The sequence below is a fragment of the Dromiciops gliroides genome, chromosome 3 (genome assembly GCF_019393635.1).
Source record: "Dromiciops gliroides isolate mDroGli1 chromosome 3, mDroGli1.pri, whole genome shotgun sequence".
Lineage (NCBI taxonomy): Eukaryota > Metazoa > Chordata > Mammalia > Microbiotheria > Microbiotheriidae > Dromiciops > Dromiciops gliroides.
The window spans coordinates 531,881,878-531,908,201 of NC_057863.1; the positions used below are offsets into that span (position 1 = coordinate 531,881,878).

At 34.9% G+C, this 26,324-nt stretch overlaps 1 protein-coding gene across 1 annotated transcript in view; it reads left to right on the forward strand.

Moving 5' to 3' along the window:
- The window catches only part of FDX1 (ferredoxin 1), a 40,344-nt gene extending 16,031 nt beyond the window's left edge, over positions 1-24,313 (forward strand). Inside the window, exons 2-4 of the mRNA XM_043995163.1 lie at positions 4,338-4,462; positions 20,616-20,745; positions 21,701-24,313. Of these exons, the coding sequence (XP_043851098.1) occupies positions 4,338-4,462; positions 20,616-20,745; positions 21,701-21,815 (370 nt within the window). The 3' untranslated portion in view covers positions 21,816-24,313. The remainder of the gene's footprint in view (positions 1-4,337; positions 4,463-20,615; positions 20,746-21,700) is intronic.
- Positions 24,314-26,324: the final 2,011 nt, after the last annotated feature.

Consider the following 26,324-nt stretch of genomic DNA (forward strand, 5'->3'; position numbering starts at 1 on the left):
CACTCTACTCCAGTGCATCCTCCTAAGCTGTCAGTGATCTTCATAAGCACAGATCTGATCATGTCAAAGTGATCTTCCTAATGCATAGTTCCGACCATGTTAGCCCCCCTACTCAACAGACTTCAGTGGCTCCCTATCACCTCCAGGAACTAAATATAAAATCTTCTATATTGTATTCCAAAACCCGACCATAATTCTTCCCTATCCCACACGTTTTCAGTGTTTTACTTTACTCACCCCCATGTATTCTTCTATCCAGTGATACTAGCCCTGAAATACAAAATACTTCATCTTCTGATTGGGTATTTCTCCTGTGCATGGAATGTTCTTCCTTCTCATCTTTGCCATCTGGCTTTCCCTGGCTCCAGGTCCCACCTAACATCTCCCCTTCCAGTGGAAGCCTTTCCTGATCCTCCCCTGCCCCTTAATTCTAACACTTTCTGTTATTTTTTTCAAATTTACTTCTGTATAGCTTGTTCATGCATAGTTATTTTCATGTCGCCTTCCCTTTTAGATTGTAAGATAGGTACTATGAGAGTATTTTATATGGTGTTTATTAAGTGTTTCTATGTGTCAGGCATCAGGGGTAGCTAGGTGGTGCAGTGGAAAGAGCACCAGCCCTGGATTCAGGAGGACCTGAGTTCAAATCTGGCTTCAGACACTTGACACTACCTGTATGACCCTGGGCAAGTCAACTGCCGTACCAAAAAAAAAAAAAAGTTCTCTTGTCAGGCATCATGCTATGCACAAGGGAAACAAAAACAAGAAATTAAGGTGACACCTACTCTGAAGGAGCTTCTATTCTACTGGCAGAACATAACACATAAAGGGAGGTGGAAAGAGGGAGGTCAATCAGTAAACATTTTTTAAGCACCTGTGCACTAGCTGCACTGTGCTAAGAGCTGGGGACACTTCCTGCCCTTCAGGAGGTTACAATCTAATAAGGGAAGACAACACACAAAAGAAAGCTGAAAGAGGATGGAGGTGGAGGAGGAAAGGAGTAGGGGAGCTAGTGTGTGGTGAGGACTGATGAGAGTAATTGATTTGACTTGGATGACATGACTTGGATTTCTGATGATATGGTGATTCCAAGCAATTACACACCAATAAATCATTAATTCAGCTCTAGGATGGAGTCCCAAGGCACCTGGGACTCTAGAAGGAGCAGACTAGAGAGTGAGCCTGGAGGAAAGTAAGTAGGGTGATGATAGACTGTGTAAATAGCCATGGAAGCAGCAAGACAGGTTCAAGTATTGCCTCTGACACACTTAGTTGTGTGATCGTGAAAGTCATTTAACTTCTCAGTAATCCAGATGGTAACACTCTTAGATTATAAATTATAGACTGGTTATCTCTGCATTGGTTTGAGGAGTTTCCCACCTGAAAAAATCATAGATTTAGACCAAAAAAAAGAATTATTGATAAACAGAATGAGACACTGGGGTTAAGAAAAACTTGCCAAGGGTAAACAAATAGTTATGTATGGAGCTGGAGGCCCTGTCTTCTCAGGGAAATGCATAATCCCTCCTTTCCCCAGCCCACAGATGAAAGGATTTCTTCCTCTTCACATTTCTCTTAGAATTTTCTCTCTCCATTGCCTTTGTACCTCAATCTGGTATCATGATTATTTGTATATCTTTTTTTCTGTACAAGATTTCTTAAGTCTCTGAAAGCATGTCCTGTCTTGGGCTATCTTTGTGTCTGCACATAGGAGTGCTTAATAAAATGTGTATTGAATTGAATTGAATGATGATAGGCTCTGCATTCCTTTAGGTCTAACAACATTTCTGTCACTTTTTAAGGAGTCTTGGATAAAGAAACCATCTGTTTGTCAGATGTTGCATCTATTGATAGTTATGAAAATTTCAAAAGAAGAATTATTTTTATGACTGCTTTTTGCATGTCTAGGATAAAAATTAAGGTAGTCAAAAATAAGGATAGAACAAAACAAAGATGTTTGGATACTTTATCTAGCATCTTGGTGCAGCAGAATAGAGAAGATTATATGGCGAATATTGCTCATATTTCGCTGAATCATTGAAAGCCATGCTGTCAATACTGTGAAATCCTCTGCATAAAAACATCACCAGTTATTTTGTTGTGTTTAATTAATAGTTTTTTAATGAACAAAAATTTATTTTCACTCCAACTCTCCCTTATCTGGAAAGACGAAATAAAACATCACTGTAACAAATATACTAGTGGATGAGTCAATAAGGTTTTATTAAGTGTCTAATATGTAACAGGCACCTGTGTTAAGTGTCTTGTCAGGCAAAACAAATTCCCACATTGACCATGTTAAAAAAGAATGCATGTCAATTTCACACCCTTGATCCATCATATCTCTGTCCGGAAGTAAATACCTCTATCAGTAGTCTTTTGGAATTGTGGTTGCACATTATAATTAATTCTTAATTATAATTATAATAGTTCTTAAGTGTTTCAAAATTGTTTTTAGAAAATCATTTTACTTATGACATGATGTATAAATTGCTCTGTTTCTCTTTCCATTCCACATAAAAGTCTTCCATCAATTCTCATAAACTATCCCTCTTTCTCTCATTCCTTATAGCACAATAAATATTCTGTGCAATCATGTTCCATATTTGTTCAGCCATTCCCTAATTGATGTGAACATCATTATTTATCAGTACTTTCCCTCTGCAAAAAATGCTGCTATAAATATTTTTGTATTTGTGGGGTCCCCCCTATTTCTTTGATCTCTTTTGGGATGAGGCTAGAAGTCCTAGGTAATTCTTTTTTAATGTAGTAAACATTTTTACTTATAGTTTTGGGTTCCAATTTTTATCCCTCCTTCCCCTCCCCCATCCCTGAGACAGCATGCAATCAGATTTGGGTTTGGATTATGTAGAATATTACTATATTTGTCATTTTGTACAAGAAAACTCGATTAAAAGAAAAAAATGAGAGTGAAAAATAGCATGCTTCAGTCTGTTCCATAAATATCTTTTTCTTTTTCTGGAGGTGGATAGTATGTTTCATTAATAGTCCTTTGGGATTGTCCTTGGATCATTGTATTGTTGAGAATAGTCAAGTCAGTCATAGTTCTTCATCAAACCATATTGCTGTCTCTGTGTACAGTGTTCTCTTGGTTCTGCTCACTTCACTATATATCAGTTCATACAAGTCTTTCTAGGCCTTTCTGAAGTTATTATTCTGCTTGTCATTTCTCATACACAATAATATTCCATCATCATCATATACCACAGCTTATTTAGCCATTCCCCAATGATGGGCATCCCTTTGATTTTTAATCTTAGCCATCAGGTTAATTCTAAACACATTTTCTAGCTCCTATCTCATTTTAATAAAAATAGTGGTGAGCCCAAACAGGATTATCCAGGTGCTCTGTGTTACTGCCAGATGTTATTGAGGCCTCTCAGCACTAGTATCCTGGTCTTGCCACAGAATTTAAGAGAACTTCTAACAGTGAGGAAATTTATTTTCTCTGTTGAGATATCCATACTCCTTGATCTTTAATGGAATGTATCTTGGCTAAGCTTAGTATATATAGTATGAGGTTCGATTATAATTGATAAGTGCTATATAAATATGCCCTTGGCTAACAGAGGGAACTCCAAAAGAACAATTTGGAGATAGGAGAGATGGAAGGGAAACTCCTAGCAATCTAGTGATGTTACCAGGCTATATGTTAACATTGTCATTATAAAACAAAATTAGTTCATATTAGCAGATTTAGAGCAGAATATAACCTTAAATATGATTTTAATTTAATCCCTTTGTTTTACATATGAGGAAACTGAAACTTAGAGGATAAACAACTTGCCCAAAGTCTTACAACTAATAATGAAATTGAGTTTCAGGTCACACAGCTAGTAAGTGTCAAGTGTCTGAGGCCGGATTTGAACTCCAGGGCTGGTGCTTTATCCACTGTGCCACCTAGTTGCCCCTACCAGCATTCTTTAGACCAATATTAATGGAGAATGTCTGTAATCTTCGTGTTGTAGATAAACTTTTATTAAATGAGGTCCTTGTTCCCAGTCATTATAAATTATTTAATTACTAACATGGTAGCTGTGTTTCAGTTAAGTCAATCTGATTCTTGGTGTAAAGAGATTATTGATAGATGTTGAACACACACAAATTGTTGGTTTGCTAAATCCCAGAATTTTTGTTTTGTACTAGTCTCTTCCCACTAGGTGATCCTTTGAAAAAGAAAGGTTGAAACATACAGATATATATTTAATGATGTTTAGTTACATTGTTATTTTTGACCTTATAGGCTTTAAAAAACTTTATTATAAACACTTATCTAAAGTTAAGGAATACTAAAGATAATGCTTTTTTTTTTCTAGCTCAGAAGATAAAGTAACCATTCATTTTATAAACCGTGATGGTGACAAATTAACAACCCAAGGAAAAGTTGGTGACACTCTACTAGATGTTGTTGTTAATAATAATCTAGACATTGATGGCTTTGGTAAGTAGAAATCATTTAATATAAAAATTATACATGGAAGCATAAGGTATAATTAAACTTTAAACCATAAAATCGACTTGAGAATTATTCACCTCACAATCAAATAACAAGCAGTTATTAAGTGCCTGCTGTGTGCCTAGTATAATATATATAGTATCCATAATCTTTGAATCAACTAATCCAACCTCCTTATTTTATACAACCTTAAAAGAATAGCCCTTTAGGGTTATTCATGGACAAATCATTTAACCTCTCAGTACCCATAAGTTACCTATAGTGGTTTCTCTGTATTGGTTCTGGGAGTTTCCCACACTGATGAAATATAGGTTTAAACCAAAAAAGAAACTTCCTTTTTGCTTTTCACATTTAGGCTCAACTACCTGCAACCTTACTACTTACCTTGTAAGAACTAAAACCAAGGGGTATGTTAGAGAATTTATCTGGACAGGGAAAATGCAAGGTCCTTTTCAAAGATAGAAGCAGCTGGGTGGTACAGTAGATGGAGCACTAGGCCTGGAGGCAGGAAGACCTGAGTTTAAATCCAGTCTTGGATGCTTACTAGCTATGTGACCCTGGGCAAGTGACTTCATCCTGTTTGCCTTAGTTCTTCATATGTAAAATGAGCTGGAGAAAGAAGTGGAAACTACTCTAGTATCTGTGACAAGAACACCCCAAATGATGTGATGACTTAAAGGATTGAACAGCAAGATTCAAAGATAGAAGTTGTCATTATAGATTAACATAGAATGGAAATTTGCTTAAGTTAAAGTAAAGATGTCGTTATAGACTAACATAGAATGGAAATTTACTTAAGTTAAAGTAAAGATGTTTCTTTAAAAAATTACTGCTGACAGAAATTTAATCCCTTGTAAACTATTTTTAATATGTGGGGAGCAGCCCCAGGACTATCTGTTCTGTGTAGAACAATGAACTAGAGATTGTAATGATTTACAAGGATATAAAATGGATATAGTTCCGTCCTCAAATATTTTATCATCTAAAGAGAAATAGCATGAAAGAACACACTGGTGTGTTTCCCTTTCAGTCTTTGCTGCATTGATTTATGTATACATATACAAGAGATGTAAACCTCCTGGAATCACAGAATCTAGAAGAAGAAGGAATTTCAGGGACCATCTAATTCAACCTAAACTTTAGTCAAAATTCCTTTTACAACAGGCATTTTAAAAATATTTTATTTTTCCACAGTTACATGCAAAGACAATTTTTAACATTAATTTTCATAAATTTTTGCATTCTATATTTTCTCCCTCACCTCCTCTTTCCCTGAGATAGTAAAAAATTTGATATAGGTTATAAAATGTTTGATTATATAAAACATATTATCATATTAGTCATACAACAGGCATTTTTATCCTAAGGCCCCTTGACCCTCAAGGGGTCTGGGGATAGATTTCAGGGGACCCCTGAATTTTGATGAGAAAAGAAATTATATCTTTATTTTCACTAATCTTTAACTAAAATTTAATATTTCCCTCATTTATAAATTAAAAAAAAAATTATTCTGAAAATGAGTTCATTGACATCATTGGGTCCATGACACAAAAAATGTTAAAACCCCCTTCTCTATATTATACCCAATAAATAGTAATCCAGCTTTTGCTTGAAGATCTGTCATGAGGAGGATTTCACTACCCTCTGAGGCAACCCATTCCACTTATGAATAAGTCTTCAAATTATTTTTTTGGGGGGGGGCAATGAGGGTTAAGTGACTTGCCCAGGGTCACACAGCTAGTACGTGTCAAGTATCTGAGGCTGGATTTGAACTCAGGTCCTTCTGAATCCAGGGTTGGTGCTTTATACACTGCTCCACCTAGCTGCCCATGAATAAGTCTTAATTGTTAGGAAACTTATCCTTACATTAAACCTAAATTTGCCTCTTTGCACATTCCATAATTTCTTTGTCTATAAGATGGAGAATATAGGCTGAGTGGCTTTAGGTGGATGGTTTTATAGCCACTTTAACAATAGATCCAAAGAATATGTGGATTGCTCTCATCTTGGAGGGAGTTTCTATATGTTTGTTACTGGGTTCTATCATTAGCCCTGTCTTGTTCAGCTTTTTTTATTAATGATTCCATATATGAATACATTGATGCTATGTTTGTAGTTACTTTACAAATGATAATAAGTAAGGGTTCTTAGTTGGGATGTTAGAATTAAGAAGACAAAATTTAATAGAGGTAAATGAATGCTTAGATTTATAATAGTCACATGTACATGATGAGGTAGTCTTGGCTAAGAAGAGCTTAAGTGAAAAAAGATGTGTATATTTTAGTTCACTGTAAGCTCAGTATAAATATACAATGTGATCTACCTCCTCCACCTCCCCATAGCTATTTGCAGTCTGCAGTCCAAAATAAGGTAGGCAGTAATCTCATTGTATTTAGCCCTAATGAAGCTACATGTAGATTATTGTGTTAAATTCTGGGTACCACATATTTTAAGAGGGTCATTGAAAAAATAGAATTTGTCCAGAAGAGGGCAACCATGACAACAAGTAGCTGGTCATATAAGGAACAATGAAAAGAACTTTATTCTTAAAGAAACTTTGCTAGAGGCTATAATAATTCTCCACATATTTTAAGGGCTGTTTTGTAAAATAGGGGTTAAGGTTATTTTATGTACTTCTGCATAGTAGAGCCAAATCCAGTGACAGAAAATTACAGAAGCAGGTTCATCTTGGCATAAGGAAGAATATAGTAATAAAGCTTTTCCAAAATGGTAATGAATTTCCAATCACTGGTGGTATTGAACCAGAGGCTGGATGACCACCTTTCTTGTTTTTGTTTTTTTTTGTTACTGTTTTGCAGGCAATGGGGGTTAAGTGACTTGCCCAGGGTCACATAGCTAGTAAGTGTCAAGTGTCTGAAGCCGGATTTGAACTCAGGTCCTCCTGACTTCAGGGCCGGTGCTTTACCACTGCGCCACCTAGCTGCCCCCGATGACCACCTTTCAGAGAAATTGTAGAAAGGATGAGATAGGAAGTTGGAGGTCGATGACTTCTAGCATTACTCTGATTCTATATATAGTAATTTACTGAGGTGTGCTTGGTGGCACAGGGGATAGAATACTGGACTTGGAAACAGGAAGACTCATCTTCTTGAGTTCAAATCCGGCCTCAGTCACTTACTATGTGACCCTGGCATGTCATGTAACCCTGTTTGCCTCAGTTTCCTCATCTGCAAAATGAGCTGGAGAAGGAAATGTCAGGCTACTTCTGTGTTTGCCAAGAAAGCCCTCAAAGGAGTCATGGAGAGTTGACATGATTGAAAAACTACCAAACAACAAAACAAAATTTATTGAGTGATATATCCTAACTAATGAATGACTAATGACTAACAGTATATCCTGATTAATGACTAACACTGCAATGGCGTCATTCATTCATTATAACTAAGCCCCCACTGTAAATTCATTTGGCACATTGTTGCAGTATCTCTGTGGAACTACCTATTGCATTTTTAGGTAATAACCTAACCTGGAAGGTGGCCAGAATCTCTTCATCTCTTTAAACCTTAAAGAATCTTCCCTGAAAGCTCTCTGTAGTGCCACACTAGAGAGAAAATTATTCTTTTTAAATTCCATTTTGAAGTTTTTCTTAAGTAACAAGGTTTCTTCTTCCTTTTCCTTTCTTTTTGTTAAGTGATCTCTCCTTGCTAGCTCAGTTGATCAAATTTTTAAAAAATAAAGCAAATCTCTAAATACAGTACATACTTATGTCATCCAGTAAAACAAATTCCCACATTGTCCATGTTTGAAAATGTGTGTCTCTTTTTGAAATTTAAATTCATCATCTTTGTCAGGGGGTGAGTGGCATGTTTCATTTTTATTCTTTTGCTTCATCATAGCATTGATCAGAGTAATGAAGTCTTTCAGAGTTGTTTTTTTGTAGAATATTATTGTATAAATTGTTCTTTTTCTTCTCTTCACTCTGCATCACTTCATAAAGATCTTCCCAGTTTCCTTTGAACTTGTGCATTATATTCATTATATTCCATTATATTCATAAGTCAGTCAAGCAACAAGCATTTATTAAACACCTCCTATGGGCCATGCCCTGTACTAAGCATTGGGGATATAGTAAAAGGCCATTTCCCAATAGGAGGACAGCCCCTTAGTTTCCCATTTTTACATACCATGAAAAGAGTTGTTATAAATATTTTTGTCGATTTGAATCCTTTTCTTCTTTCTTTGACTTCTTTGGGATAAAGGCCTAATAGTGGCATAGCTGAGTCAAAGGGTGCACACAGTTTGGCAACTGTCTGGGAATAGTTCTAAATTGCTTTCCTGGATGTTTAGCAATACCAATTCACAGCTTTAACAGTGGTGTATTAGTGTACCTATTTTCATACAGTTCCTCCAACATTGGTCATTTTTCTCTTGTCATCTTTGCCAGGCTTAAAGGTGTAAGATAAAACCTCCAAGTTGCCTTAATTTGTAGTTCTTTATTAGTGATTTAGAATATTTTTTCATATGACTGTTGATAAACCTGGGTTTCTTCCTTTGGATGGAACCAAAATTATCTTTTGGTTCCATGGCTAGGATAAGAGTTCATGACTAAACAAGGGATAGAGATGATCACACAAGATAATAAAGACAATTTTGATTTTGTAAAATTTTTAAAAATTTACAAAGAAATATAATGTAAATATTAGAAGGGAGATGGTAACTGGGAAAAATATCTTCCCCATAATAAAGGTCTCATTTCTAAAATAAACAATCACTGATAAGTTGTTTTGTTTATGAAAGTTTATTTCTAAATAAGAAAACAAAAGAGGGATAGTGACTAAAATAGTTGTGAACTGCATTTATTACCTTTAAGTTGGTACAAGAGCTGTTAATTGAGTATTTCAGTGGTTTCCTGATTGGCATCCCTGAGTCAAGTCTATGCCCATGCCAGTTCATCTCCACATTGATTTTCTAACCTTTACTGAAGTGATTTTCCTTAAGTGTAGATCTGACCATGCTACCAGTTTAATAAATTCCATTGGCGCCCTATTGCTTCTAGGATAAACTGTAAGCACTTTTGTTAAGATTTAAAAGCTCTTCCCAACTTGGTCTCAACCTGTGCTTCACCCTTATTAAATATTATTCTCTCTCCCATACTCTTCAATCCAAGAAAATTGTCCTTTTCCTTTTTCCTCACAGATGACATTCCATCTCCTCTCTCCATTCCTTTGCATTGTCTATCCCTGATGCTTGGAATGTACTGTACTTTCCTCACCTCTGTCTCATGGATTTCCTTTCTTCCTTCCACATACAGCTTATATATTAACTTTCCCATGAAGCCTTTCCTGTTTCCCATAGCTGCTAAGGACTTTCTTCCCAAACTACCTTGGATTGAACTGCTCTTTTTATTTGTATTTACTTCAGTATGTATTCATATCCCACATTTGAATGTAAGCACCTTATAAGTAAGGATTGTTTCATTCTTTCTACTTCTATTCCCAGCATACATAGTTTATAGTGTCTGGCACATAGTGGGTGCTTGCTTGATTATTTTCATTGTAATAGAAAGGTTAAGCTACCAGAGTAGTCAAAAAGGCACAGTTAGTCTTGGGAAAAGTCAGATTTCAAATAGATCAATTATAAAATTTACTTTCAGAGCTGCTGACATTCTGGCACTAGGGGGCAAATGAACCTTTCTGAATCAGCCCAGTTTGCTATCTTAGAAGACCTTTTTCTGTAATGCATTACAGGAATTTTGCATAATCTGTTTTGAAAGAATGCTTAAATTATGAGTGTGAAAATGATCATTTGAATCTGTATTTGGTCTGTAATTACGTTTATTTGTTCCTTTTTAATATAATATTTCTGACTCCATAACATTATATAATATGACCTAGAAAAGGCTTTAGAGATTATCTGCTCTGTACAGTAGAACGAATAGAGGATGAATTTCTTCTGTCAGTCTGAAAGTCTATTGTAAGCCCCTTCTGTGAGTACTTTCTTAAGCCCTGGGGAAGAAAAAAAAAAGATGAGATGTTACTCTAGGACCTTGTAGTCTAGCAGGGAAATAAGACACCAAATAGAGCTTTTATATACTATATTATGTGGAAAATGTATTGTATTAGAGTGTTAGGTAGATAGATGATATAGATATAGATAGATAATGTGTACCAGGCACTGTGCCAAGTGGTGGGGATACAAAGAAAGGAAAAAAGTCCCTATTTTCAAGGAGCTTACATCGTAATGGTGGAAGACAGTATGTTAAAGGGCAGGTGGGGGTGGGGGGAGGCACTTGTTATATAAGTGGAACAAACAGAATTAGCCTAGTGGGCCTGGGGCTTTTGACGATAGGTTGATTCCTGTTTGGTCTCAGGGTGGACTCACAGTGGGGAGGCCAGCGGCTGGTATATGGCTGAAGTAGGTTGGTGAGTGAGCCAGGAGGAAGATTATAGGGAAAAAAGTTACTCTGTCAGATCTTTTTGGAGAATTTCCTTGATAGGGGTAGGAAAAGGAAGATCAAAGAGGGCTTCCTAGAGGAGGTGGCATCAGAATTGGCTAACCTTGTGACCCTGATCAAGTCATTTGATCTCTGTTTTCCTTAGTTTCCTCATCTGTAAAATAAAGAAAATAATACTATCTACATTCCAGGGTGTTGTGAAGATCAGATGAGATAATAATTGTAAAATGTGTTAATAGTGCCTGGTCTATAGCAAGTACTTTATAAATGCTGGCTTCTATTGTTTATTATTGTTATTGTTATTACTGTCATCATCATCATCATCATCGAGCTCAGAAACTAAACATGAAGAGAAAGGGTAATCCAGGTATTCAGGACAACCTGAGCAATAACATGAAGAAATGAGGACGCTGGGGATTCAAGGCCCAGGGATATCTGATTCAGGAAGCAGAATGATATGAGAGAGGATTGTAAAGGTAGTAGAGGGCCTTGAATGAAAGACCAAAGAGTATGAATTACTTTGGAAACCATATCCAGTGAAGGTTTTGGAGCAGAGAAATGTGACCAGTAGTATGGGTAAGAAAGTTTATTCTGGTGGCTGGACAATGATGATAATAACTTTTTTATTATTTAAATTAAATTAAATTTTTTTTTATTTTTTGGGTGCAGCAATGAGGGTTAAGTGACTTGCCCAGGGTCACACAGCTAGTAAGTGTCAAGTGTCTGAGGTCAGATTTGAACTCAGGTCCTCCTGAATCCAGGGCCTGTGCTTTATCTACTGCGCTACCTAGCTGCCCCTTTAAAAAAATTATTTTTATTTTTTTTATTTTTTAGATAATATCAATAAATAGCTAGCATTTATGTAGTGCTTTAAGGTTTGCAAAGTGCTTTGCATATGTTTTCTCATTTGGTTCTCAAAACAACACTGAGGTAGGTGCTATCATTATTCACATTTTATAGATGAAATTAAGGGTGAGAAGGGTTTAGTGTTTTGCCTAGGGTTGCATGTCTACTAAGTGTCTGAGCAGGATTTGAACTAAGGTTTTCTTTATCTCATTTATTTTTATAATTTTATTTTCACTTCTAAATTCTCTCCCTCTTTTTCCCACCCTTTGAGAAGGCAAGAAATACAATACTCATTATACATGTGGAGTCATGTAAAACATATTTCTGCATTATCTGTGTCCCAACCCCACTACCCCCCCCCCCCAAAAATGTGCTTCAATCTGTGCTCCAAGTTCATTAATTCTCTATTGAGAGGTGGATAGCTTTTTTTTTGTTTTTGTTTTTGTTTTTTTTTGCAGGCAATGGGGGTTAAGTGACTTGCCCAGGGTCACACAGCTAGTAAGTGTCAAGTGTCTGAGGCCGGATTTGAACTCAGGTACTCCTGAATTCAGGGCCGGTGCTTTAACCACTGCGCCATCTAGCTGCCCCTGGATAGCATTTTTTATCATGAGCCCTTTGGAATTTTGTTGGATCATTGTATTGATCAGTTACTCATTCTTTCACAGTTGATTATTTTTAGAGTATTGCTTTTACTGTGTACATTATTTTCCTGGTTCTGCCCACTTCACTTTCCATGAGTTCATATAAGTCTTCTTGAGTTTTTCTGAAACAATTGCCTTCATCATTTCTTATAGCACAATAGTATTCCATCACATTCATATACTATATTCCCAATTGATGGCCATCCATTCAGTTTTCAATTCTTTGCCACCACAAAAAGAGCTGCTATACATATTTTTGTGTATGCTCTTTTCCTTTTTCTTTAATTTCTTTAGGTATAGATCTAATAGTGGTATTGCTGCGTCAAAGTGTATGCATAGTTTTATAACCCTTTGAGATTAGTTCCATATTGTTCACAGCTCTACCAACAGATCATTAGAGTAAGTATTTTCCCATATTCCCTCCAGCATTTATTATTTTCCTTTTCCTGTCATCTTAGTTAATCTGATGGGTGTGAGGTAGTATCTAAGAGTTGTTTTAATTTTCATTCTCTAATTATTAGTGATTTAGAACATCTTTATATGACTATTGATACCATTGAATTCTTTCCTTTAAAACTACCTGTTCAAATTCTTTGACCACTTATCCCATTTCCAACACTATATCTACTGTACTATTACCTGCTTGTAATGTGAAGGTTGTGTTGGAGGGAAGAAAATAAATGTAGGAAGATCTAGACATTATTGTTGGTCTAGGCAGCTGGCCCAAAGACCTTGAACTAAATGTACTTTGCCAAGTGTTCATCCAGCTTTTATTTGATACTTGTCTCGCGAGAAAGTAGAGTGTGTCAAGTAAATTCACTAGCCTATAGTTTGCAGAATCAACTTGCCTCTCCTTTTTGGAAATTATAATGATGTTTGCAGGTCCTGCCTCACTTCTCTCAATCCCTACTCTTCCTCATTGATCACAGGTAACAAATCAGCAATATTATCTTCGAGTCTTTTCTGTATCCTAGGATATAATTCTTGACCAAATGACTTAAAATCATTCAACATAACTGTACTCTTGTGCCATCTTCTTACTTATCTTGGATTTCATTTCCTATTAACTATTTTTGTTCTTTCCTTCCTTGTCAGAAAATAATTCTTGGTAGAGAAGACAAATGAAGTAGATGTTGAATGGTTCACCTTCTTTTCCATATGCTCTTATCACCTGTAACCATCCCCAAGTATTAGTTCTTTCTCTTCATTATTCCTCCTCTTGATGACAGCAGTTGTTCATTCATTCATTCATTCATTGTTCTTAGTTCACATTGGCTTTAGCTACTCTGATTCAGTTAACAATTAAGTGGCTCCTGCTTTCCACACACTGTGCTAAGCTCTGGTAATACAAAGACAAAAAAAATATTCCCTGTTTTCAAGGAGGTTATATTTTTTTTTTGGTGGAAAAATAACATATACATGTATAGATTAGTGTTGGATTTTGTTGTTGTTGGACCAATTATTTCATTGGTTTCGTGAGCTCCTGATGAGGAACTTCTTTTTCCAGTATAGATCTGCAGTCTTAAAGACTGTAAAAAAACCAAAACCCACAAAACATCAACAACAAAAAAACCCAATTTAGCTGGGTTACTGAATGGAGTATGAGAAAGGGAAGACTCAGAGGTGTCTTCAGGGTTTTAAACTCAAATAAGTGGAAAAATGGCAAGACATTAACAGAAATGTGGATATTAAGGGGAATGAATAGAGAGCTGGATCTGGAGTCAGAAAGACCTAAATTCATAGCCAAGCTCAAACACTTATTAGTTCTGCGACCTTGGACAAATCATTTAAGCCTTACTTGACTCAGTTTCTTCATCCATAAAATACTTCCCAGGGGTATTTTTAAGTGCTTTGCAAAACCTTAGAGTTATATAAATGGTAGCTGGTGCTACTACTATTTTGAAGGGCAAAAAGATGTTTAGTTTTCTGGAAAGGCTTAAGTGGACTGATGCTGAATGAAATGAGCAGAACCAGGAGAACATCGAAAAAGTAACAGCAACATTGTGTGATGATGAACTATGATAGACTTGGCTCTTCTCAGTAGTGCAATGATCCAAGACAATTCCAAAGAACTTATGATGGAAAATGTTCTCCACATCCAGAAAAAAGAACTGTGAATTCTGAATGCAGATCGAAACATACTGTTTCTACTTTTTGTTTTTGTTTTTTGAGGTTTTTCCCTCGAGTTCTGATTCTTCTTTCACAACATGTCTAATGCAGAAATATGTTTAATGTGATTGTACATATATAAAAGATGAGTTTAGTTTTAATCTAGTTATACTCATTGAGCATGACACCTAGGATAGCACAGATGAAGACTAGCTGCCTCTAAAGGGCAGTGGATAGAACACTGGCCCTGAAGTTGGGAGGACTTGAATTCAAATCTCACCGTAGACACTTATTAGTGGTGTGACCCTGGGCAAGTCACTTAACCCCAGTTGACTTAAACATCCTAAGCCATCTCCATTCTTCCTGATATGTATCTTGCCACTGGACCCAGATGACTCTGGAGGAGAGAGTGAGGTTGGTGTCCTTGCATAACCCTCCCTCACTGAAATCCAATTCACTGCAAGTCATGACATCACCCTGATGTCATGGTCCTCTTTAAGAATGAACAACAAGTGAAGAACCACATATGTACATATTGGGAGAGAGTCAGATTTTAAAAGAGCAGTGACAGCAAGTGAGGAGCTGCTAACTGGGAAGACTGTTCTAATGCAGGTGTTTCATGCTGAAAGCATCATTGATAGAATACAAACTTATATGCTCCATAATTACTCTCTAGGGATAAAAACCTATGTGTCTTACTTTCTGGACCTTAAATAGCTATATCTGTGTGGTAGTTTTCCTGCCATAAACTGTCTTCAAACTCCAGACCAGATTCTCTGTTACCTCTTGGTTCTGTTAAATATTGAAGGAATTTCAGAAACATATGCACATCAGTGCTCTGTTGGTAGAGCTGTGAATTGGTATATAATTCTGGAAAGCAGTTTGAAACTATGCCTCCCAAATTAGTAAATTATGCATACCTTGTCATATTATAACTAGGCTTATGCCCCAAAGATATCAAAGAAATAGGAAAAAGTCTTATATGTACAGAAATATTTGTAGCTATTTTTTTGTGTGGTGGCAAAAAACTGGAAATTTAAGGGGATGTCAATCAGTTGGGGAATAGTTACACAACTTTATAGTATATGAATGTAATGTAATAGCATTGTGTTGTAAGAAATGAAGAGGGGACAGCTAGGTGGTGCAGTGGATAAAGCACTGGCCCTGGATTCAGGAAGACCTGAGTTCAAATCCAGACTCAAACACTTCACACTAGTTGTGTGACCCTGGGCAAATCACTTAACCCTCATTGCCCTGCAAAAAAAAAGAAAGAAAGAAAGAAATGAAGAAAGAGTTTCAAAGGAACCTGGGAAATGATACAGAGTGAAATGAGCAGAAACAGAGGAACAATTTATGGCATAACATTTTAAAATATATTTTAAATATTTTTCCTCAGTTCTTAAAACATTTTTTTTTAACATTTGGGTTTTTTTTTTTTAAGTTTTGAGTTCCAAATCCTATCCTTCTGTACCTCCCTTCCCTCCCCCCTTGCTCAGAGGTAAGCAATCAGATAAAGGTTACAGATGTGCTTCAATCATGTAAAACATTTCATTAGTTATTTTGTCCAAGAAGATTTGAATAAAAGAAAAAGAATGAAAGAAAGTAAAAATAGCATGTTTCATTTTGTATTCAGACAATATCACTTTTTTCTCCAGAGGTGAATAGTATGCTTCATCATTAGCCCTTTAAGATTATCTGGGATTACTGTCTTGCTAAGAACAGCTAAATCATTCACACTTCTTCATTGAACAATATTTGTTTTACTACGTATGACATTTACTGGTTCTGTTTGCTTCACTTTGTGACAGTTCATGTAAGTCTTTCCAGGTTTTTCTAAAATCATCCTGCTTCTCATTGCTTGTAACAAAACAAAATTATATTCCACCACAATTATCCATTCTCCAATTGATAGGCATACCTTTGATTTCCAATTCTCACCCACCACAATAAGAGCTGCCATAAATATTTTTGTACGAATAGGTCCTCCCCCCGCTTTTTTTTGGATACCTTTGCAAGTATTGATGGAACAAAGGGTATACACAATTTGGATGCCCTTTGGGCATAGTTCCAGATTCCTCTACGGAATGGTTGAATCAGTTTACAATTCCACCAATAGCACTTTGGTGTCCCAGTTTTCCCACATCCCCTCCAGCATCCAACATTTTACTTTTTTTGTCATATTAGCCAATCTGATAGTTATGAAGTAGTTCTTAAGAGTTGCTTTAATCTGCACATCTCTAATCAATAATGATTTAGAGTACTTTTTCATATGACTATAGAGAGCTTTGATTTCTTTTTCTAAAAACTTCCTGTTCATATCCTTTGATTCAATTGGGGAATGACTGGTATTTTTATAAATTTAACTCAGTTCTCTATACATTTGAGATACTTGTTACAAAAAATTTCCCCAGTTTTTTTACTTTCCTTATAATTTTGGTTGCATTGATTTTGTTTGTGCAAAAAACCCTCTAAATTTTATATAATCAAAATTATCTATTTTATATTTTGTAACATTCTTTATATTTTCTTTGGTGCTAAATTCTCCCCTAATCCATAGATCTGACATAAACTATTCCATGGTCTCTTAATTTCCTTATGGTATCACCTTTAAACATCAACACTTTAATAAGAAATAATTTTGAAAAATGTAAAGAAGTCAAATCACATAATAATGATCAACCATGATTCCAGAGGACCAATGATTAAGAATGCTACTAACCTCCTGACAAAGAGGGGATAAACTACTATGTAAAATGAAACACATTTTTGGACATGGCCAATATGGGACTTTGTTTTTCTTTACTGTGTTTATTTGTTACAAGGGTTTTGCTTTTCTTTTTTCCCTAGAGTCTGCAGGAGTCTAGGGGGTAACAGGAAGAGAGGGGAAAATGCTCAATAATATAAAAATAAAATAAAATTTAATTGAAAAAAATTAGTGCTTGGCACAATTACTCCTGACATGGGTCTTAGATGTCATTTAACTGTAGGTTATAAGCTCTACCTTAACTATTCATTCTAATTTTTGGTTAAAATTTTCAATTTTATATGAGAGTTACACTCTTGAGGAGTTGGTTGTACCTGGTTTTGATCTTCTGCTGAAGTAGTCTTGTGTGGCTGTCTCCTCCTCACCTACTCACTTGAGGCATATTAATAGCCAGTCAGTTTAGTTAGGTTTGAGATATTGGTAGTAGCCCAGCTGAGACACGAAGTAGAAGTTGTTACAGCCATGACTCTGTAGGAAAAATCATGTCGTTGCAAATAAGAAGAGAAATTCTTTTCTGTGATTTCTCTTCTAGGCTACAACTTTTTTTTTCCTTTGTCCATAAGCTGCCTTCTTAAACATCTCCCTTTTTTGTGGCACAAAGCTCTTATGAATATTTTTACAGTATTTTAAAAGCTGATATTGAGGTTTTTAAAAGGAGTCAAACTCTTAGATATCAGTTAGAGAATTGAACCTTTTCAACTCTCTGATATTCCACCATATAAATGTTTATTTACTTAATTCATATGTAAGACTATCTCTGTAGAATCTTTCTGGAAATTTTGAACTTTAAGATATCAGGTACAGGGAAAGTTTGGATATAATTCTACTTGAATCTGAGATAATTTAGACCTTGATGTTCAAATAATTCTATTAGGCACTTAAGTGAGGCAAAAAGACCACCCCCCTTCCCCAAAGTAATTCTTTTTCCAGAGAAGGAAAAAAAACCAGACATGTCACTCAAATTAATAGAAAGAATGGTGCTAATTTTAACAAAACTATTAAGAGTTATATAAGAAATAAATGAAGGAACTGTGGATGTTTAGCCCAGAGGAGACTTAGGAGATATAATTGCTTTCAAGTATTTGAAAGACCATCAAATAGTTCTAGGGGACAAAACCATAACCAGTGGTTAGAAGTTACAAGGAAACATTTTGGCTCAAGAACAATATTCTAACAATTAGCTATTTCCACAAAGTGGATTAAGCTTCTTTATGAGATATTAATTCCTCTCTTACCAAAGGGAATTGGTGTTGAAGATGAACTCAAAGATTCATTGATGCTTTCACACTATAAGGAATGAACTTAACGTAAAGACTTTGTTTTATGGATCTTGGAGGGAGTGTGGGAAAACTAGGATGCTAATCCACTGTTGGTGGAGTTGTGAAGAGATCCAACCATTCTGGAGAGCAATTTGGAACTATGTCCAAAGGGTTATAAAACCCTTGTGTATACCCTTTGATCCAGCAACATCACTGCTAGGTTTATATCCCAAAGACATCCCCAAAAAGAGAGAGAGACCTATTTGTACAAAAATATTTATAGCAACTCTTTTTGTGGTGGCTAAGAACTGGAAATCAAAGGAATGTCCATCAATTGGAGAATGGCTGAACAAGCTGTGATATATGATTAGGATGGAATATCATTGTACTATTAGAAATGACAAGCAGGATGATTTCAGAAAGGCCTAGAAAGACTTGTATGAACTTGATAGATAGTGAAGTGAGCAGAATCAGGAAACTGTTGTGCAATATTATTTGATGAAGAACTGTGTTCAACTTAACTATTCTCAGTAATACAATGATCCAAGAAAATCCCAAAGGACTAATGATAAAGCATACTATCCATCTCCAAAGAAAGAACTGATATTTATTGAACACAGACTGAAGCATGCTATTTTTCATTTTATTCTATTTTTTCCTTTTATTCAAATTTTCTTGTACGAAATGACTAGTATGGTAATGTTTTACATAATTGTAAATGTATAGCTTATGTCTGATTACTTACTGCCTCAGATAGGGGAGAGGGGAGTGAGGAAAAGAAGGATAGAATTTGGAACTCAAAACTTTAAATAAAAGTGTTTATTATAAAAAAAAGACGAGGATAAAAAAGACTTCGTTTTAAAGTTAAAAAATTTTTAAAGTGTGCGTAAGTACCTGCCAGCTCTTGCCTTATATGTAAGATTCCATTTCTTCCCATGTCCATGTCTTAGCAGAGGTAGTCTCCATGTTTATTCTGTGCTACACACACACACACACACACACACACACACACACACACACACACGACCACGTCCACCTGACTTAGTTCCTTTAAAGCCAGCTCAGTGCCACCTCCTCCACAAGTCCTCTCTAGATTGACCTCATTTTAAAAATTACTTTGTATTTGTATGTATTTATCGTTTGTGTTATGTTACTCCTATAAAATGTAAGCTCCTTGAAAGCAAAGACTACTTTACTTTTTGGCTTATCCTCAGTATCTAACACAGAACCTTGACTCTATGAGTAAGTAAAATATTTGAACCAGGAACCAAATTAATCAACCTACTTGGAGAAAATTAGTCTGCCTATACTATGCAGGTTGCATTGGAGGTAAGAGAAAGAGAGACAAGTACTGATACTGGGGTGTTATTGGTGGTCATGGAAAGAAAGGAAGGAATTAAAGCAACATTGTGAAGGAAGAATCAGTAAGCCTTACTGATTGGATGTCTTAGGACTTTAGGATTAGAATGTATGACATTATAAAAAGATTTTAAGCTTAAAAGAAATCCAACATGAAAAACATACCCCCACCCTTTTAACATCATGTAATTCATAGTGACAATTTTATCATTCTCTGATCACGTGTAGTGAGATATTGATAAAGAAACTTCATCTCATGTTTTCTTCCTACAAGTATTTCATTTTTTCCTTACTAGTTGTTTAAGTATTGTAAAATAATTCATTGTGCTGAGTTTTGTAGAAAAAGTTAACTAATGTTAAAAATTGCATGTTTTCTTTTTATGTGTATATCTTGTTTCCCCTTTAAATTGTAAGCTCTATGATGACATTTACCTTGTATTGTTTTTTTCCTAAATTCTCCACAGATCTTATCCAATTCCTTCAAACAGAAAAGCTTAGTAGAAAAAGTAGCTGAATTTTTTTATCATTCTTTATTCTCATCCATAATTACTTTTTTTTGTGTGTGTGGGACAATGAGGGTTAAATGACTTGCCCAGGGTCATCTCATCCATAATTGATAAAAGCATGCTACCATTTTAACTTCCAAATTAGAAACCTTTCATGGGAAATCTTTAACTTTAGGCAAACATTGTATTTCTTTTAGTGTATAGGAAATCAATCAATTGAATCTTTGTCCCTTTCGTAGGTGCCTGTGAAGGAACATTGGCTTGTTCCACCTGTCACCTTGTCTTTGAAGACCATATATTTGAGAAGTTAGAAGCAATTACTGATGAAGAGAATGACATGCTTGATCTAGCCTTCGGACTAACAGACACGTAAGATTTTAGGACTATTATACGTCTGATTAAAAGATAAGGAGTTATAAAATAATTTATTTTCAAGGCTAGTCACATGAAAATAAGGTCTCTTTACTTAACACATTATACTTACAGTTCAAGTAGAATGATGCTATACATATGGCATTTCTGTTGGCTAAATTAGAATCATAAATATTTGTAAACTGTTGTCAGTTTGAGATTTCTCAGTATAATAAAATTCTCATTAATTGTAATCATTTATTTGGAGTTTTGTGATAACTTATTTTGACTGGTATATACACATATACACATATGTATCCACATATATGCATATATATACACACACATTGTGTTATGCTTTTTCTCTACATATACACATATCTCTATATGTAAGTGTTCAGTATAGAATGAACACAGTAATGGGATAAATTTAAATGGAGAGAACACTCATGACTTTTTAAGGACTTTAGCACATATTAATAACTATGCATTATTTTTATCTCTTGAAAAATCTCTACCACATAACACTTTATCAGTAAAGTTATTTTTTATTCCAGTCAAAACTGGAGTTGTAAAAAGTCTTAGGAGTATTACATAATGAAGTTTTATTTAATGTTTAACTGTATATGTGACCCTAATTAGAAATAAGCTTTTTTAAAGAAAAATTATGAACAGGTAAGGGACAAAGTCAGTATAAACAAAAAATAATTTAACCCCTTCATGTTAGGAAATGAGACAAGCATTGGTTGACAGTGGGAAAAGTCAGTTTTTTAGGATTTTGAAATAAATATCCTCTGGGTCTTCAGGATCCATAATCTCCATTAAATTGCATTGTACTGTACTGTATTGTGTTGTATTCTTCTATAACAATTGTATTCTACAAGAAAATGTCAGAGTTTTCTGTATAACTAGTATGTCATGGAAGTAGTCAGCTAAAACTAACGAGTATGTTTTTGATTTTGTTTTTTAACAGATCACGCTTGGGCTGCCAAATCTGTTTAACAAAGTCTATGAACAATATGACTGTCCGAATACCTGACGCAATTGCTGATGCTAGGCAATCTATAGATCTGGGCAAGAATTCATAAACTGCAGTCAATAAGAACATTTTCATGAAATTTTACCTAGATTTTTATAACTATAGTTTATGTAATTAAATGAGAAGTTGCCAAATGGAATTTATTGCTATTGCTAGCTTTGATATTTTAATTTGCCTTATAAAAACTACTGTATTTTGTAATTCTTAAAAATTATGAGCCTTTTTATTTTGGTCAAATTTCAGATTGTCCAACAGTTGTTATAAAAATTCACATAATATTACTTTACATTTGTGTAGTGTTTTCAACTTTTCAAATTGCTTTTCCATTACCTCATTTTATACTCCTTATACCCCATGAGGTAGGTATTATCAAGTGGTATTATCATTATTTGAAATGTGCTGAGGCAGAGAGCAGTTGTGATGTGTCCAGCACAGCTACTTAGTTATAGAACTGACACTAGAATATAGGTCTCTTGACTCCTTGGCTTTTTCTAGTAGAGTGTTCACCATCAGATTAGGGAAAAAACAGGAGAAATTATGAATGTTCCATTAAGAATAATTGCTGAATGTGTATATTAGTGCAGAAAAACACTTAACTGCTCAATGAGCTGCTTCATTTTCTGATTAATATGTTAGAATAAATATAAAGATAATTGTCTGCCTCTTACTGTGACCTTTTAGAATTATGAACATTTAAGATAATTTGAACATAGGTGCTACTATACTCTATGACAAATCTGGTCATGCTATTTAAAAAGCTACAGGAATACTTTAAAGGAAGGTGAAATTCCTGATTCCTTTCTAAGGAAAGTAATATGAACATGTGTAATCTTTCCTAAGTGTTTGATTTGTAATATTCTTTAACAATTAGATGGAATCCTTTTAAAATTCAGCCTTTTTCTGCAGAGCCAGACAAGAAAAAAAGGCAATAATTTTAATGGGCGTTGCAATGTGATGGTTGTATATGGAAGCAGGTTGGCATTTTCATTTTGCCTTATAATAACAAATACATTCATTAGTAGATTACACAATATACCTTTTGGAACTGGCGTAAAACCTTATGAATCTGAACTAATTAAGGGGGAAGCTAACCTTAATTAATTAAATTAACAGTTTTAAAGAAGTTTAGGAGTATTGCCTTAAGTCACACATGGCAATATGAACTAGTGTTGCTTAATAAAGTTATTTCCATATTTATTATATAAAATTTGTAGCAAACACATAAATGATGCTTTTAAAGAACTTAACACTTTGTTAAACATTCTTCTCCTAGCCTTGCTTCCCCTCTTAATTTGTTTAGCAGTCTCATTTCTCTGTCATAATCTTATAATGAACTTAAGTCTAAATAGCTAAATTTACCACATATTCCAAATCAGTGGGGTCCCAATTTAAAAGGTTTCATTGTATTCATTCAGGAATCATAGAACTGAAGAATTGGGGAGAAACCTGAAAGGTAACCTCATCCAAATCCCTATCTGAATCATGAATTGCTTCTTCTCTGATGCTTGCAGACCTCTAGTGATTAAGAACTTATCTCATAGCAAGCATTTTTCACAGCTGTGATTGTTAAGAAGTGCTACTTCTTTCACCTAAACCCTGGTTCCTTCTAACTTTTACAACTCCCAGGGACAAACAAAACAGAATCTTTTACTAATTTTTATAAAAATCATAGCACTCCTTTGTAAAAATTTGAGGTTTGCATTTATAGAGATAAATTATTTTTTAGAGTTTAACTTTGGGACCTTTCATCCACATATAAAAAAGTCTGACTTTTTTTTTTCATTGTCATTGTCCTCCTGCACTTCTTAATTGACCTTTTTTCCTCTTATTTTAACATTTTGAAAGATCATTCATTGTGGTTTATTTTGGTTTTATAGAGAATGTTCAGTTTTAATTTGTAGTTTCTAACATTTCTTCTCTTGCCAGCCTAATACTACTGATTTAAATGGCAAGGCCTGGAAGAGATGTACTTCAATTCCATACAACATTAAAGTTGCATTTTCTGGCCTCTGCTCAATTTAAAAAAATATTTCACATTCTATGAAATCCTGCCAAATTTAAGCCCCACTTTTTCTTCTGCATACACTAATACATTCAGCAGCACATGTTTTTGTTGTTTGTTTGTTTGTTTTTGAACACTGTACTTATGTGGTTCAATCCAAACCACACAATGATTAGGCTTCATTGTGATGAAACTAACTTTGCTATTCCAAGTAACAATGTTCCTTCTCCTGTAGTTTTGTATCAGAGGCAGAATCACATAGGGGATAGAGGACAAACCTGAGAGTCAGAAAGTCTTGCTTTGGACTCATACTGATGTGTGATCCATAGGCAGGTTGCTTAAGCTCATAAGTGCCTACTTAACTCGGTAAGCCTATACATTTTATGCAGTTTTCCAATCTGTTTCCTCTTCTTTAAAAGGAATGGTTTGAGGTAGGTTTCTCTAAGCTCTTAAATCTGTGATGAATCTGAGATTTGAGTTGGTGATGGGAGTTTATATGCTGGGAATTTTTTTTAACCAATAAAATCACAAGTCCACAGTCAAAAGTGTTTATTTTCATTATTATGTGGTAATATTTTACTCTCACAGTAAAAAAAAAAAAAAGATCAATATATACCATGGATGTTCACAGTTTCATGGTGCAATTATAATTTAACAATAGAGTAGCTATTTAATATGAATGTTTCATTTTTCAAGGTTATAGGGAGGAATATCTGGTAAAAGCTATTAAAAATTAAGTTTAGTGTATTAATTTTTCTTTAATTTTGATTCATTTTACCTTTTCTCAGTTTTTTTTCTTTTTCTGTTGATTGCTTCTTACAAATCTTAACTACTTGAAATTTCATGATATGCCACATCTTGGATCATCAGTTTTCTTGAATAAAAAGACTTTTTTCCTTCACTATGAATAGGAATAGCTTAAAAATTAAAGAACTATTTGAGCAAAGTACATAAAACTTTTAAATATAATCACAATTAGACATTTCACATACTTTATCATGGTTTCTTATTGAGCAAATATACAGGCATACCATTGTGAATGTAGTTGTGTGATCAGACTTCTTTTAATGTGTCAACATATCACATTACGCCAAGTTATTTTTATCCTATTTTCTTATGTTTATGAATATCTAGAAACTGAAATTTTGTGATCCAGCTGGGAGAAGGCATGGCCAACTAGTAGCATACATAGCAAATATATCCCAAGCTATAAGTAGAACACATGTGAGGTGGAGATCAGATAGACACACCACCAGCTTTTCAGGAAAGATGTGGAATTTTCATGGTGAAAGTCACTTCTCTCTAAACTGCCAATTATAAATCTTTAAATATGTATTATTAATTAACCAGTTACTATGATTTATTATTCCAGTTTACACATTTTTTAACATAGTTTAAGTTAGTTCCTTGAAGCAGGCATTTCCAAAGCAGAATCATATAAGTTTTACTGATCAGCTCAGAACATTATGAATCCCAAGTCATGCAAATCAGTAAAAATCTACAAGAACCCACTGAGCTTATACAATTTCTTCTAGACAAGAATAGCAAAAGTAAATGCCCATAGAGAAGATTTTCCTTGAAAGACTTAAAAAATGACAAGTGTCTATGTCTGTAAAATAAGAAGACTTGGACTGGAGGACCTCTGGTTATCTGATCAGTTCAACTCTGTATTTTGCTTTACAGCAATGGTATGACAATCTTAAGACTATTAATAAAGTCATTATCAGTTCCAAGGTGAACTTGAGACAGGAAATTTGTCTTTGTACTTCCACTTTCTAACTTCAAAAGGTTATACGTACATGTTAAATATATTTCAAATATGGAGTATTGTATAGAATATTGGACTTGGAGTCAGGAAGACCTGGGTTCAAATGTCACCTGAGATACTAGCTATATGATCTTAGGCAAATCACAACTTCTCTTTGTGTTATTTTCCTAAACTATAAATGAAAAGGTATTTCATGGACTCTAAGGTCCTTTCCAGTTCCCAGTCTATGATCTTATGATCTGGATATACCAGACTGATTTCTTGCACCAGAGCTTCAGAACTTATGTTAGTTGTTGGATATCATTTTTAGCTACTAATGGATAACCTTCACAAAGTTTTGTTAAAAGTTACAGTTAGGGGGCAACTAGGTGGTGCAGTGGATAAAGCACTGGCCCTGGATTCAGGAGGACCTGAGTTCAAATGCAGCCTCAGACACTTGACACTTTCTAGCTGTGTGATCCTAGGCAAGTCACTTAACCCTCATTGCCCTGCCCTCCCCCCCAAAAAAGCTGCAGGTAGATGATACTCTTTCCCCTGGTAGTCTCAATCAGCAACCACTGATTAAGTATTTATGTGCCAGGCACAGAGCTAATTGCTGGGGATACAAAGAAAGCCAAAAACATGATCCCTACCCTTGTCCTTGCATTCTAATGGGAGAGATAACACATAACATGCATTTTCACCCATTAAATATCATCTCTAGTAACTACTAAATCTGTTTTCCTAGCTGACTTCCAAATCTGTATTTCCAACCATCCAATAGGCAAACGCCCCCAAATTAAGTCCCA